The sequence below is a fragment of the Pseudochaenichthys georgianus genome, chromosome 8 (assembly GCF_902827115.2).
Source record: "Pseudochaenichthys georgianus chromosome 8, fPseGeo1.2, whole genome shotgun sequence".
Classification (NCBI taxonomy): Eukaryota; Metazoa; Chordata; class Actinopteri; order Perciformes; family Channichthyidae; genus Pseudochaenichthys; species Pseudochaenichthys georgianus.
The window spans coordinates 34,439,277-34,454,382 of record NC_047510.2 but is presented as its reverse complement, the minus strand read 5'-3'; the positions used below and the strand labels follow the sequence as shown (position 1 = coordinate 34,454,382).

At 44.2% G+C, this 15,106-nt stretch overlaps 1 protein-coding gene across 1 annotated transcript in view; it reads left to right on the top strand.

Moving 5' to 3' along the window:
• plppr2a (phospholipid phosphatase related 2a) overlaps positions 1–13,875 on the top strand; it is an 18,627-nt gene extending 4,752 nt beyond the window's left edge. The window contains exons 2-4 of the mRNA XM_034090135.2: positions 4,861–5,037; positions 7,200–7,321; positions 9,332–13,875. Coding sequence (XP_033946026.1) covers positions 4,861–5,037; positions 7,200–7,321; positions 9,332–9,440 — 408 coding nt within the window. The 3' untranslated portion in view covers positions 9,441–13,875. The remainder of the gene's footprint in view (positions 1–4,860; positions 5,038–7,199; positions 7,322–9,331) is intronic.
• Positions 13,876–15,106: the final 1,231 nt, after the last annotated feature.

The following is a 15,106-nucleotide window of genomic DNA, read 5'->3' as shown; positions in this document are numbered from 1 at the left end:
ATGTGTCCCCTCTTCTCCATGTCTCTTCTACATCAACATGTGTCCCCTCTTCTCCATGTCTCTTCTACATCAACATGTGTCCCCTCTTCTCATGTCTCTTCTACATCAACATGTGTCCCCTCTTCTACATCAACATGTGTCCCCTCTTCTTCATGTCTCTTCTACATCAACATGTGTCCCCTCTTCTTCATGTCTCTTCTACATCAACATTGTGTCCCCTCTTCTACATCAACATGTGTCCCCTCTTCTTCATGTCTCTTCTACATCAACATGTGTCCCCTCTTCTTCATCAACATGTGTCCCCTCTTCTCATGTCTCTTCTACATCAACATGTGTCCCCTCTTCTCCATGTCTCTTCTACATCAACATGTGTCCCCTCTTCTCCATGTCTCTTCTACATCAACATGTGTCCCCTCTTCTACATCAACATGTGTCCCCTCTTCTTCATGTCTCTTCTACATCAACATGTGTCCCCTCTTCTTCATGTCTCTTCTACATCAACATGTGTCCCCTCTTCTTCATGTCTCTTCTACATCAACATGTGTCCCCTCTTCTACATCAACATGTGTCCCCTCTTCTTCATGTCTCTTCTACATCAACATGTGTCCCCTCTTCTACATCAACATGTGTCCCCTCTTCTTCATGTCTCTTCTACATCAACATGTGTCCCCTCTTCTCCATGTCTCTTCTACATCAACATGTGTCCCCTCTTCTTCATGTCTCTTCTACATCAACATGTGTCCCCTCTTCTCCATGTCTCTTCTACATCAACATGTGTCCCCTCTTCTACATCAACATGTGTCCCCTCTTCTTCATGTCTCTTCTACATCAACATGTGTCCCCTCTTCTTCATGTCTCTTCTACATCAACATGTGTCCCCTCTTCTTCATGTCTCTTCTACATCAACATGTGTCCCCTCTTCTCCATGTCTCTTCTACATCAACATGTGTCCCCTCTTCTTCATGTCTCTTCTACATCAACATGTGTCCCCTCTTCTTCATGTCTCTTCTACATCAACATGTGTCCCCTCTTCTCCATGTCTCTTCTACATCAACATGTGTCCCCTCTTCTTCATGTCTCTTCTACATCAACATGTGTCCCCTCTTCTTCATGTCTCTTCTACATCAACATGTGTCCCCTCTTCTTCATGTCTCTTCTACATCAACATGTGTCCCCTCTTCTTCATGTCTCTTCTACATCAACATGTGTCCCCTCTTCTTCATGTCTCTTCTACATCAACATGTGTCCCCTCTTCTCCATGTCTCTTCTACATCAACATGTGTCCCCTCTTCTTCATGTCTCTTCTACATCAACATGTGTCCCCTCTTCTTCATGTCTCTTCTACATCAACATGTGTCCCCTCTTCTTCATGTCTCTTCTACATCAACATGTGTCCCCTCTTCTTCATGTCTCTTCTACATCAACATGTGTCCCCTCTTCTCCATGTCTCTTCTACATCAACATGTGTCCCCTCTTCTCCATGTCTCTTCTACATCAACATGTGTCCCCTCTTCTTCATGTCTCTTCTACATCAACATGTGTCCCTTCTTCTTCATGTCTCTTCTACATCAACATGTGTCCCCTCTTCTTCATGTCTCTTCTACATCAACATGTGTCCCCTCTTCTTCATGTCTCTTCTACATCAACATGTGTCCCCTCTTCTTCATGTCTCTTCTACATCAACATGTGTCCCCTCTTCTCATGTCTCTTCTACATCAACATGTGTCCCCTCTTCTCCATGTCTCTTCTACATCAACATGTGTCCCCTCTTCTTCATGTCTCTTCTACATCAACATGTGTCCCCTCTTCTTCATGTCTCTTCTACATCAACATGTGTCCCCTCTTCTTCATGTCTCTTCTACATCAACATGTGTCCCCTCTTCTTCATGTCTCTTCTACATCAACATGTGTCCCCTCTTCTTCATGTCTCTTCTACATCAACATGTGTCCCCTCTTCTCCATGTCTCTTCTACATCAACATGTGTCCCCTCTTCTTCATGTCTCTTCTACATCAACATGTGTCCCCTCTTCTTCATGTCTCTTCTACATCAACATGTGTCCCCTCTTCTTCATGTCTCTTCTACATCAACATGTGTCCCCTCTTCTTCATGTCTCTTCTACATCAACATGTGTCCCCTCTTCTTCATGTCTCTTCTACATCAACATGTGTCCCCTCTTCTTCATGTCTCTTCTACATCAGCATGTGTCCCCTCTTCTTCATGTCTCTTCTACATCAACATGTGTCCCCTCTTCTTCATGTCTCTTCTACATCAACATGTGTCCCCTCTTCTTCATGTCTCTTCTACATCAACATGTGTCCCCTCTTCTACATCAACATGTGTCCCCTCTTCTTCATGTCTCTTCTACATCAACATGTGTCCCCTCTTCTCCATGTCTCTTCTACATCAACATGTGTCCCCTCTTCTCCATGTCTCTTCTTCATCAACATGTGTCCCCTCTTCTCCATGTCTCTTCTACATCAACATGTGTCCCCTCTTCTTCATGTCTCTTCTACATCAACATGTGTCCCCTCTTCTTCATGTCTCTTCTACATCAACATGTGTCCCCTCTTCTTCATGTCTCTTCTACATCAACATGTGTCCCCTCTTCTTCATGTCTCTTCTACATCAACATGTGTCCCCTCTTCTTCATGTCTCTTCTACATCAACATGTGTCCCCTCTTCTCATGTCTCTTCTACATCAACATGTGTCCCCTCTTCTTCATGTCTCTTCTACATCAACATGTGTCCCCTCTTCTCCATGTCTCTTCTACATCAACATGTGTCCCCTCTTCTCCATGTCTCTTCTACATCAACATGTGTCCCCTCTTCTTCATGTCTCTTCTACATCAACATGTGTCCCCTCTTCTTCATGTCTCTTCTACATCAACATGTGTCCCCTCTTCTTCATGTCTCTTCTACATCAACATGTGTCCCCTCTTCTTCATGTCTCTTCTACATCAACATGTGTCCCCTCTTCTTCATGTCTCTTCTACATCAACATGTGTCCCCTCTTCTTCATGTCTCTTCTACATCAACATGTGTCCCCTCTTCTCCATGTCTCTTCTACATCAACATGTGTCCCCTCTTCTTCATGTCTCTTCTACATCAACATGTGTCCCCTCTTCTTCATGTCTCTTCTACATCAACATGTGTCCCCTCTGTGGAAAGAGACTCTGAAAGTTTCAGGAACAAAGATTTTCTCTCTTTTTGATCCATTTCTATAAAAACCTGTCTGAAAATGAGCTGATCAGATTTTGGCCACTTTATGATGTCATAACGATGTCTTGTCTTGTGTAACCATTAGCCAATCAGCAACAAGGTAACCCCCCCCCCCCCTTATCACCTGAATCTCCTCTAGAGCACCATTGAGTTCTTTGTAACCAAGTGTCTCTCAGAGGGGCGTGGGGAGGGGCTCCTTGTCTTCATCTGAAGTAACAGACAGAGAATCAGCTCTTTGGAAACAGGGCTGAAACAGAGGGGATTATGGGTAATGCTGCAATGATCTGTTGGTGTTTCAGCCAATCAGAGACAGGTTCTGGATATATCTGAGACCTGTAATATATTGATGAGAAACAGTATAATAGAGGACCTTTAATGAATGTTGCCGATTGAAATCTCGCTAAAGGAAACAGGACTTAGCCTGGACTGATGTTTTCACTTTTACAACGTTATCTTGGGATTGAAGCAACTTCATTTGTCTTGCTACAAATCCACAAAGTGTTAGATAAGCAGAATGATAAGACTCTCAATCCCAGACTGTGGATATAAAGCTACAGCTAGTTAGCTTAGCTCAGCACAAAGACTCAATATTTTAATCCATACAAATATGTAAGTAGAAAAACAACAGTTCCTTGTCTTAGTGCAGGCGATGTGCACGACCACCTTTTGATAGAAAGTATGCGGCAGACCTTGCATAGCAGGCTAAAGGCAGCAAACTCATAAGCTTAGCTAACCAAATGCTAGCTGACGTACCTACAACATATTTTTTATCCAGACAAGTTTTGATTAGGACAAAGCAGACTTGCTTATTCACCTCAATGCGTGCAAACTAGATCAAATATGAGTCTGCATCATCCACCCTTATCTTTGCATAACGGCCCGTCCACACACAGGCATGAAAACAATCTTTCAAAGCTTCGCCCATTCACTTCAATGGGGTGACGTAGAAGATGTTGAATCTTCGCCGAACTGCATTGTGGGGAGCGGAGCGTGGCTTTGCATCGTGAGCATCAACAGTTGAGCAATGTTCAACTTTTGATGCTCCCGATGCTTTTGAAGCTGGCATCAGCCAATCAAATCCCTTTATGCAAATCTGACAGTAGAAGCGCTAGCCAATCAAACCGCGCGTAAGCAGGGAGAGCCAGACCGCAGTTCAAATCACCCGGTTCTTTACGACCAGAACTATTAACGGGATACAAACCGGAGGAACCAGGCGTGGAGGGAGGTGGCAGAGACCGTGGGTGGAACTGGTAGGTTTTCACCGGTTTGGGGATTTTATATCCAGTTTACTTCGTTTTAACATTGCTATTGCTTTGGATGTCGGGGGCGGGAGATGCATGTGATTGGTTGTTGGTCGCAAAAAATCGCTAAGCTTCAGACACGCCCGGCATCAAGATCTTTCAAGATTTTTTTCATGCCTGTGTGGACGGGCCGTTAGACTCTACTATATTCGATCTGCTTCTAAAATGTAATGTGTTTGTCTGCTAACCCCGCTAAAGAAAGATTGTCGTGTGAACACTGGAGTAGTAGTTTGAAAGGATTGTATCTGGCCTTCTAAAACCCAGTCATGTTTTAAAGATGCTTGCGTGTCTTCTGTTGCTTCCTTTGTCTGTTGTAACTCTTCTTCGTCTCTCTGCAGATGTATGTGACTCTGGTGTTTAAGACCAAAGGCACGCGGTTGACGAAGCCCACCATCAGCCTCACTCTGCTCTGCCTGGCTGTTTTAGTGGGGGTGGTCCGAGTGGCCGAGTACCGCAACCACTGGGCCGACGTCCTGGCAGGGTTCTTCACCGGGGGATCCATCGCTGTGTTTTTGGTGAGGGATGTTTTTTGAATGTATCCTTTACCATTTTTAATCCCATAACGATTGGTTTACTTATCACAAAAATCACTATTCAAGCGATGACATTTGTAAAAGGTCGACTGAAGCAAGCCTTCCCGTGTCTGAGAAAGACTTTATTAAAACTAAAGTGGTGTACGAATCAGCACGAGTGTTATCGTCCCGTGAATCAAACAAAGCCTCTGTTGTGACTGAAAACAGAAATGTTTGCATCTTCTTAGCTGGTATATTTAACTAATTTCACAGAATAATGTACCTAGCCAAATACATGGAATTAGGAAATAATGCTAGGTTAGTATCGAAGGTAGTTCCTTGTAGGCTTGTATTATTTTAAGCCTGGAAAAAAGTACTCTTGAGATGCCAGTTCAGCCCAACAGGAACTCTCAATAGCTGCTTTAACACCAAGTACTCTGCCGTACTTAGTGCCCAGCACTTACTGCCAGCACTTAGTGCCCCCATGGAACTAAGTACAGATCGCGTTCACACCGGAATAAGTTCCCTGGGGGAAAATTACGCAAATGAAGCCGCTGACGTCACTTCTTCTTCTTCTGCTTTGGGTTTACTGGCAGGCCGCAAACATCTTCACGGCGTATACTGCCACCCGAAGTCCCCGGCCGGAAGTCCCCGGAGTTGGGGACTGGCTTCAGTAGAAGCTGCTGGGACTCCCAGCAGCTTCCGAGTAAATCGCCAGAACGCCGACACCTCCTCATCTCCACCGCTCCCATGTTTTCTTTTGGTGTTATTCTCTCTCCGTTGGTGCGCGGGGCTAATGCTAATGCTAATAATGCTAATGCCAGCAAATACAATGGCGGTTTTACGGGGCGTGGTTTGCAATTCGCCCAGCCAATCGAAATTGGTACTTTTTTCTCCCCAGGATAGTCCCACTAAACTAGGCACTAAACACGGGGGTCAAAGTTCTCGGAACTAAGTTCTCTTTTTGGTGTGAACGCAAAATTCCAGATACTAACGGAACTAAACGGGAAAAGTGCGGGTACAAGTACTCCGGTGTGAACGCGCCTTATGAATCTCTATGCATTTGAAATGGGAAGAAATCTAAGGGTTGTTGTTGAGCTGGTTTACTTATATCACAAACTACTACTTAACATATGACAACAGTTGCAAAAGGTCTAATGAAGCAAGCCTTCCTATGTCGGAGAAAGATTTGCATTCACCCGGTGGTATTATAGTGGAGTTAATAAAACTAAAATGGTGTATGAATTTGATGGAGTATTATCGTCCCTTAACCCAAATCAAGAGTCGGACAAAGCCTCTGTTGTGTCTCAAAACAGATATGATTGCATCTCTTATGCATCTTGGCCTGGTATATATTTTTCTAACTCCACAAAATAATGTCCCTAACCAAATAAATGTAATTCGAAAATAATGCTAGGTTAGTATTAGTTTAGTTTATTTGTGTCGTGGACAGCTTTAGAGGTAGTTCCTTGAAGGCTTGCATTATTCTAAGGCTGAAAAAACACCTTCCCAACTCTTGAGATACCAGTTTGCCCCAACGGGAACCCTCTATGAACTTTATGCATTTGAAATGGGAAGAAATCTAAAGGTTGTTGTTGAGCTGTGATTGGACGATTGCAGCGGGGTCAGGGTTCATCGAAGTGTCCGTTTTTTCTTTCTTTCTTCTCTCTAACCCAGGGGTCGTCAAACTCGAGGCCCGGGGGCCAAATCCGGCCCGTGACTTCATTTCATGTGGCCCCACAAGAGCCTGCAAAGAATATAATACTATACGGTTACATGCTACTTTACAGAAGCACGTTGCCCATAAACTACATGTCCCACAATGCATCTCAAGTTTGACTTTTCTTCTCAGAATCTGACTTTTTTTTCAAAATGTCACTTATTTTATTTTGACTTTTTCCCCAGAATTTGGCTTTTCTTTTTAAATCATTTGTGACATTCTCACTGAAGAGACTTAAGTTATTACCCTATCCGATAATAATCCAATGCAGACGGCAATAATGTAATATAATACATTCTTTTAAATATATTAAATATTTATATATGTATTTTTTGTATGTATATAAAACCGGCCCTTTGAGTGCGACCATGATGCTGATGTGGCCCGAGATTAAATTGAGTTTGACGCCCCTGCTCTCACCCTTTAACCCGGTCTCCACCTGCAGGTCACCTGTGTGATAAACAATTTCCAGCAGATGTTGCCGAGTCCACTTCAACCCCACCGCCCCGAGTCCATGCTGGGGATGCCGATGGTGACGCTGCCCTGTGTCGAGAGTCCACTCGAAAAGTTAAGTGGCCCTCAGGTAAGAGGCGGGGAGCTGCACTCACAAAGGAGGGGCTGATATACACACCCCTTGTCTCTTACCTGAATCCTTTGTCCTCCTTCCCCCCCCCCCCCCCAAACACCCAGAACAAATCATGCATGCTCCAAAGCACCACCTGCACCCTCAGCACCAACAACACATCAGAGAGAATCCTCTAAATCTCTAAGCCGGCTCGTTGGCTGATAAGAACGCAGCAGAGATTTGTTTCTACCGGCGTGAAATGAGCCCTGGTTTTATTTCATCCATCGGAGGAACAAATTCGAGTGAATGTTTGCTCTTTAGCTTCTTATCGGGGATTTAGGGAGTCGCTTGTCTCTTTTGAGCTGAGTCAGCAGTTCGGCTGACACACCGAGGTGTACTTTAATATTCTGGGATCGTGCAAAGCAGGAAGCTGGAGGGAAGAACCAAGCTGAAGGTCCCCTCGGCTGTTCAACGGTGCTGCATTTTCTAAAGAAAGCGGCTGCGTCCCGAACAATCGCTTAACTTTTACTTTTATGTTGTAAAGCAGCTGCCCTTACCAGTACGAAGAGTCGCATGCAGAATTAAATCAATTGGAACACGCTTTTCAGCAAAGGGTCCTCGTCACTGGGACATTTGATGACTAAAGATTACACTTGTCAAATCAAAAGAAAGTTAAAATCTTTAACACAAAAGACTCGAGACTTCTGAGCCTTTGACTTGAATCTACTTGATTCCTAACCCCAAAGATTAACGGACGATTTACTGAATCGACACTAACGTCATGTATCTCCAGCAAGTCCAGACTTTATTCCCTAGATACAGTTTTTGAAACCAAAACATTTAATTACCGTACTTTTCGGACTATAAGCCGCGACTTTTCCCCCCATTTTTTAGTACAGCTAAGGGCCACTAGGGAACCTCCTAGATCTATGGATTTCACAGGTAAAATTAACCACCTTTAACACTATGGGCTCTATGACCGGTCCGCGCCCGCCACCTTTAAGCGGCGGGCTCCAGCAGGAAAAGCTGGCGGCCGGAAAAGAGTGAGACAGGTAGCGCGCCAAAGTAAAAGTGGAACCGAGAGACGGAACGAGAGCAAGACAGACGGACAATTTAGCTGCTGCGGCTCATATGCAGGTGCGCTTTATAGTCCGGAAAGTACGTACAATTCTTTGCATTTTGACTTGTTTGGACCTTAAATCTCAAAGCTTAGGACTTTGGACTTGTCCGTCGTCGCTTAAGACCGAAGACTTACCTGCCTTTGCAACTTTTCCTTCACATTGCCCCTTGAATTTAAACCGTCCTCCTCATATATCAGCTGTGTAAAGAATTTGGGTCAGAATAGTCAGAAAAAATTGTCAGAAAAGCCTAAGTATTGGGACGTTTTCTCGCATACTAAATAGTACGGACCTTACATCTCAAAGCTTAGGACTTTGGACTTGTCCGTCTTCACTTAAGACCGAAGACTTACCTGCCTTTGCAACTTTTCCTTCACTTTGCATCTTGCATTAAACCTTCTTGCTCATATATCAGCTGTCCGTGCATTGGGACACTTCCTAGCATACTAAATAGTGCAGTTTGGGTATTCGACCACACACCAATGATCTCAGGGATCGACGGAAGAGTCCACGAGTGTTTAGGAGATGTCTTGTGTCCTGTGTGGTCTGTCTCCGTCACTAACCCTCACCTGACTGCCTCTTTTCCTCTGTCTCCCACCTTGCCTCTCTCCTTTCTGCTCCCTTGTCCCTCACTCTCCTCCAGTATCCTGCACTCTCCACCTCCTCCCCACCTTACAACACCTACGTCCAACCATTCTAACCGACTTTGAATCTCTTCCTCGCTCCTCACTTTCTCCGCCATCCGTCGCCTTATTTCTGTTTTTTATGCTCTCCTTCTCCTCCTCATCCTCGTACATTGCTCTTGATTATTCTTTTCTTCACTTTTCTCTCTCCGCCCCCCCCCCCTCGGCCTTCTCTCTCTCTCTCTTTCTCACTCCTCTCTTTCCCCTGCAGACTCCGAGGGGATCTCCGTTCACCGAGATCACATGACCATCAGCCATATCGGTTCCCCGCAACCCCCGATGTCCTCATACCGTCTCGCTCCATTTCCAGCGAAGTCTAGACCAGGCGGAGCAGCACTCTCCGCTGTGCGCCGCCCATCCGTCCGGGCGATACGCCACGCTGCACCGCTCCTACTCCACGCAGGTCTAGAACTTCCCTGGATACCGAACAGACGTCCCTAACCCCCGGGGGAACCGATAGGCACAACTAAAAAAGACTTTCTCTTTGCCGCACAAGCAAAGAGCCGAACATCAAGTACAGAGTCAGGTACTTCTTTGTTTATGCGTTCGAATATTCTGACTTTGGTTGTTTTGTATCTTCAGTGGCGCGCTCCTGCGACGAAGAACACATCGAACTTTGACCACTGAGAATGTCCGTCCATTTTTTTGTTTGGAAGCAACGGTGAGTTTTCGACCGTCTAACGGAGTGAGGGTGAACTCACTGTATGCGTTCAGGAGGTCGGACCAAAGAAACCTGCTGAGAGACACGTGTGCTGCTGAGATACACATGAACAATGCATCATTTTAGCAAGCCATACACACCCTCTCACACACACACACACACACACACACACACACACACACACACACACACACACACACACACACACACACACACACACACACACACGTGCTGTCTCAATTTGAAAACTTCCCATCGTACACATTGCGAGCGCTGTTAGCTCGCTATCTAGCAACACATTGTTTGTGCTAGAAAGTCATCATACACACTGCTCGATTAATCAAATTAAATTAACGGTGGCTTCGGTTGATTCCAATATAGTTGGACAATACTTCTGTATAGTATCGTGCCGTGTTCACCGGAGCAACCATAGCCACGGCTCGTCCCGCAACATCCGCTACGTCGCCAAGAAGGCGTGTCTACGGTAATACACTCAACTCGTTGGCAGTTATACGTAATCTGTGTTTTCATAATGCATCTTACCGCACGTACATGGGCACTAACGCACTCGTATTTACAGAAGTACTTACATTGAGACACAGCTATGCACACTCTCTGTCCATTGGTCTCTTTCTTTCATCCTCTCTTCCTATCTCGGTCCATTTACATAACTTTCACACACACACACACACACACACACACACACACACACACACACACACACACACACACACACACACACACACACACACACACACACACACACACATACCATGTATACATCACTTCAGGGGACATTACATCGACTTACATGCATTTCCTGGAGACTTATCCTAACCTTAATAAAGTCTTCACCCTAAAGTTAATGATGCCCCTTATGGGGACCTCCAATTTGTCCCCATAAGGGAGGTGAGTCCCCACACGTGACTATGTAAACAGATTTAGGTCCCCACAAGTATAGTAACGCTAGTCCACACACACACACACACACACACACACACACACACACACACACACACACACACACACACACACACACACACACACACACACACACACACACACACACACACACACACAGTAGTCTGAGTAGCAGTGCCCTTGTCAGCTCCGCATGAGATTTTCTCAGATCAAAGAATCCATTTGGTATCTCTCAGCGGAAGCAACAGACAAACATGATGAAAGTACCGACCTCTCTACTCGGCCATCTTCTTCTTCTTCGTCTTCTTCTCTTCTTTCTCAGATGGCTGCCAAAAAAACTACCGTGAAAAACACAAAACATTTGCGAAGACAAAGCCAAGCGAACGACTGCAGGTGGTCAGATAACATATTCAGGAGCATCGGTCCAGTTGTGTATTCTTTCGCAGCGAGGAGCTTTCAGACTCACCACTTTTTTTAATTTCACTCTCGAACGAGTTCCTGAACTGGGATTTTATTTCTCGCCAAGATTCGCCATTAACTGACGAGTCATGTAACTATTGAGATTTTATCAGCAGATTTATTTATTGACATGTATATACGATGTTGTTGCCATGAGCGCTCAAAGCGGCGTGACAGTTTTGCTAAATTTTGATTTGCACACTTCCCTAAATCCATGTTTTTTTATTATTATTCTCCGTCCTCTTTCCCCCCCCCCCCCCACACATCTTTTTACAACCTCTATTTCTGTGGGATCTTTGACTATATTACCATCACTGTGCTGTGAAATGTTTCCCTCTGCTGGACGACACACACACACGCACACACTCACGCACGTTCAAACGTCCTCAACAAAGCACACACATGCACAATCCCCCTTACATCCCCTCACCCTTATTGTCCTTAATCATCTTTCTCACACACTTGACATTTGTTTGTATGATATTGTAAATAACTTTTATATCGAAAGTGTGGTTTTTACACAAGCATCACCGACGTTCAGTGTGTAAATCGAGGGAAATCGCTTGTATGTATTGTGATGATGATGAAGATGATGATGAAGATGAGAACAGTGTGTATGAAGGTGCTGAAACACTCTGAAGCAACACTGGATCGTTTGGAAAACACCCAGAGGACTCTTTGAATAAAATACCTGTTTTCGCCCATTGGACCAACTTCAGACTGCGAGAGTTGATTACTAAAACGCTGTGTGGTCATTGGCTGATCAACTCAAAGCGCTCTCTCTCTCTTGGTGTCCTCAGGGCCCAGGAGTTCAACATCTCAATCAGATCCGATCAGATTTTGAAATCCCATGTTTTGTGATCCTGGATCAGACAAGTCGGATAACTTTTGTCCCTGGAGTTCAAAGCAATTCAGGATAGGATCAGCCTGATCCAGATCACGACTTGTCAAGATGACTAGATCCTGAATATCAGTGCTTTAATCCTACCGAGCGCCATCTAGTGGACATGAAACATACTACAAGGAAGACAAGAGACCACATTGCAGAGACTTCTATTGTCCGCAATTACCTTTGAAAGGTGATGACAGATGATGGGCTTTTTTTTTGTTGAAGATATTTTTCATTTAATCTAAATTATATTTGTGATTGACAATCTTTGTTGTGATACTTTTATGAGCATAAATATTTATGTCATCAACATTTGGTTGAAAACAAAATAGGCCACAAACGTGAGCAAAAAATGGAAAAATATAATGTATTTCCAATGAAGGCTAAAAATGGTGTATTATTTCAGTTAACAAACTTTGCCATCTAATTTAAATTGAAACATATTTTTAAATAAATTGTACAGCACATTTTGCTCTGGTAATCCACTGGAAATCCGCCCCTCTGGTGGGATCAGGATAATCCAGTTTGTTGGGATCAAACTGATCCCAATCCTGTGTTGTCGGTTTGAAGATTTGATCCAGATTAAAGCTTGGATTGGATTTCCTGATCTGATCGGATATCAACGTGATCCTCATCCTGTTGTTTGGTTTTGAACTCTCCAAAATCCAGATCTGATCAGATGGGGATTAAAAGTGTTGAACTCCTGGGCCCTGAGCATTAATAATATCTGACGTTTGAAATGTATTTTCTTGTCAAGTTTTCAGAAACACACTCAATCCAAACACAAGGGTAAAAAAAAGGCAAATTCATTCACATTGCAGCGTCAAAAACATGCTTTCCAAGAGCATAGAGATACATTAAACATGAGCTGCTAAGAAAGCCTTTAATAGGATTTACTGTGCGTTGTGTTTGTTTCAGTTGAGTGTCGGCTACATTTCATTGAACCATTTATTTGAACCGGGACATTAATGGCCATTTTAAACAATAATGCTTTCAAGTGTAAGAGCCGGATCTTAGGCGGGGGTGGCGAAGTCGATAGGGACTCGGCTTGGCAACTGAAAGGTCACCAGTTCAAGTCCCGGCAAGACCAAGTGCTACCGAGGTGTCCCTGAGCAAGGCACCGTTCCCCACACTGCTCCTAACAGGATGGGTCGAATGCAGAGAAACAATTTCCCCACGGGGATTAATAAAAGTCCATCTTAATTTTAGCTTTGAGCTCATTTCCATCTGTCGTCCCGTCACATACAACATTTATGAGCATAACATTTCTATACATGGCAAACAGAAATACATGATGTGCAGAAGGAGCAACAGCAGCACAAGGCAGTACAACGTAGCTACGACATATTCTTTTTTCCTTTTGTTCTCACTCAAATGAATAATTATAACAAAGTACAACACAAACAAGAATACTTCTCAAATAGTCCGTCATGTTCAACAGGGGCAAGAAGAAGCTTAAACAAAACGGTCCGACCCCCTCTAGCATATATGTTTCTTATAAATATAATATTAGGTCTTCGTCATCAGCGACATGTTTGTTTTTGTTTGCTTTTTTACAAAACAATCAGAAAGAAATTACTTTTACAATTACAAGAAATAACAACAGATGGATATATGCAGTATAAAGTCCGAGAGGAGACGCCCCGTGTTGAAGTGCATTTAGCGCTGATCGCACGTCTGGTTGTTTCTCAACCGTTCTTTGAGCTGACCTTTGAAACTTTTGAGAGTGGGATCCCGTGTCTCAGTCGGGAGGCTGTTCCACGGCGAGCTGCCCTGAGTGGAGAGGACGTTTTGTCCAAAGGTGGACCTCACAGTCTCCTCTGGGTTCTGACGTCGTGCGGGAGGGAGGGGAGAGGGAGGGAGGGAGGAGGAGGGGAGGGGTAAACATTTATAAAAAAAACACTAACTTTTTAAAATTGTATTTAATGTAAAAAGACAATAGAACAAGCGGCAAAAACAAACAGTTATAATATTAATTGCTGGTTCAAATAATGAACTATGTTTTAAACCCTGATCAAATGGTATTAAACTCACGTTAGATTAAATTAAAGATTTCACATTTTAAAGTTAGCGTTTGGCTTAAATCTGACGGGTTAACTTTAACATTATGGGGATTTCTTGCGTCAGACATGTCTTCATTCTGTCCAAATGTGTCCTTCTAAAAAGTATGTTAAGAAGGTTTTATTAGATATGTTGTTATAAATGGATCCAAAATGTCCATAGTCTGTCTTTGCCTTGAGCGGACACGAGACCGGGAACTCGCCGGGACAAAAGAAAAGACCGACAATGGCATCCACATTTCATTAAACGTAACATTTAGGAATTGGTATGTTGTTGTTGTTATTGTTTCCACAGAGCAACAACCATGTGCAGCACAACCATCAAGAGCAGTGGTGTAGTGGGGATGTTATTACTGGGTGGACGGGGAGACACTATGGACGCGCTCGTGAACTGTAAACGGGGGGGGGGGGGGGTACACTGTGTGTGGACCCCCGTGTCGCCTGTCAGCGCAACTTACATGATGCCGTTTAGACAATATAATAATAAAGGGCGGTGCCGGCCGTCAGCGAGCCGATCCGGCCTTTCTGCGCGACTGTCACTGAAATGCGGGACATAGTCTCAATTTGTGGGACGCGGGACAAATGATAAAAAATCACACACACACACACACACACACACACACACACACACACACACACACACACGCTTAAACTGGATATAAAATCCCCAAACAGGCGAAAACCTACCAGTTCCACCCACTGTCTCTGCCCCCTCCCTCCATGCCTGGTTCCTCCGGTTTGTATCCCGGTAAATAGTTCTGGTCGTAAAGAACCGGGTGATTTGCTACCGTAACTTCTCGTTTGGAATATGAGGAAATGAACTGCGGTCTGGCTCTCCCTGCTTACACGCGGTTTGATTGGCTAGCGCTTCTACTGTCAGATTTGCATAAACAGGATTTGATTGGCTGATGCCAGCTTCGAGAGCATCGAAAGTTGAACATTGCTCAACGTTTGATGCTAACGATGCAAAGCCATGCTCCGCTCCCCACAATGAAG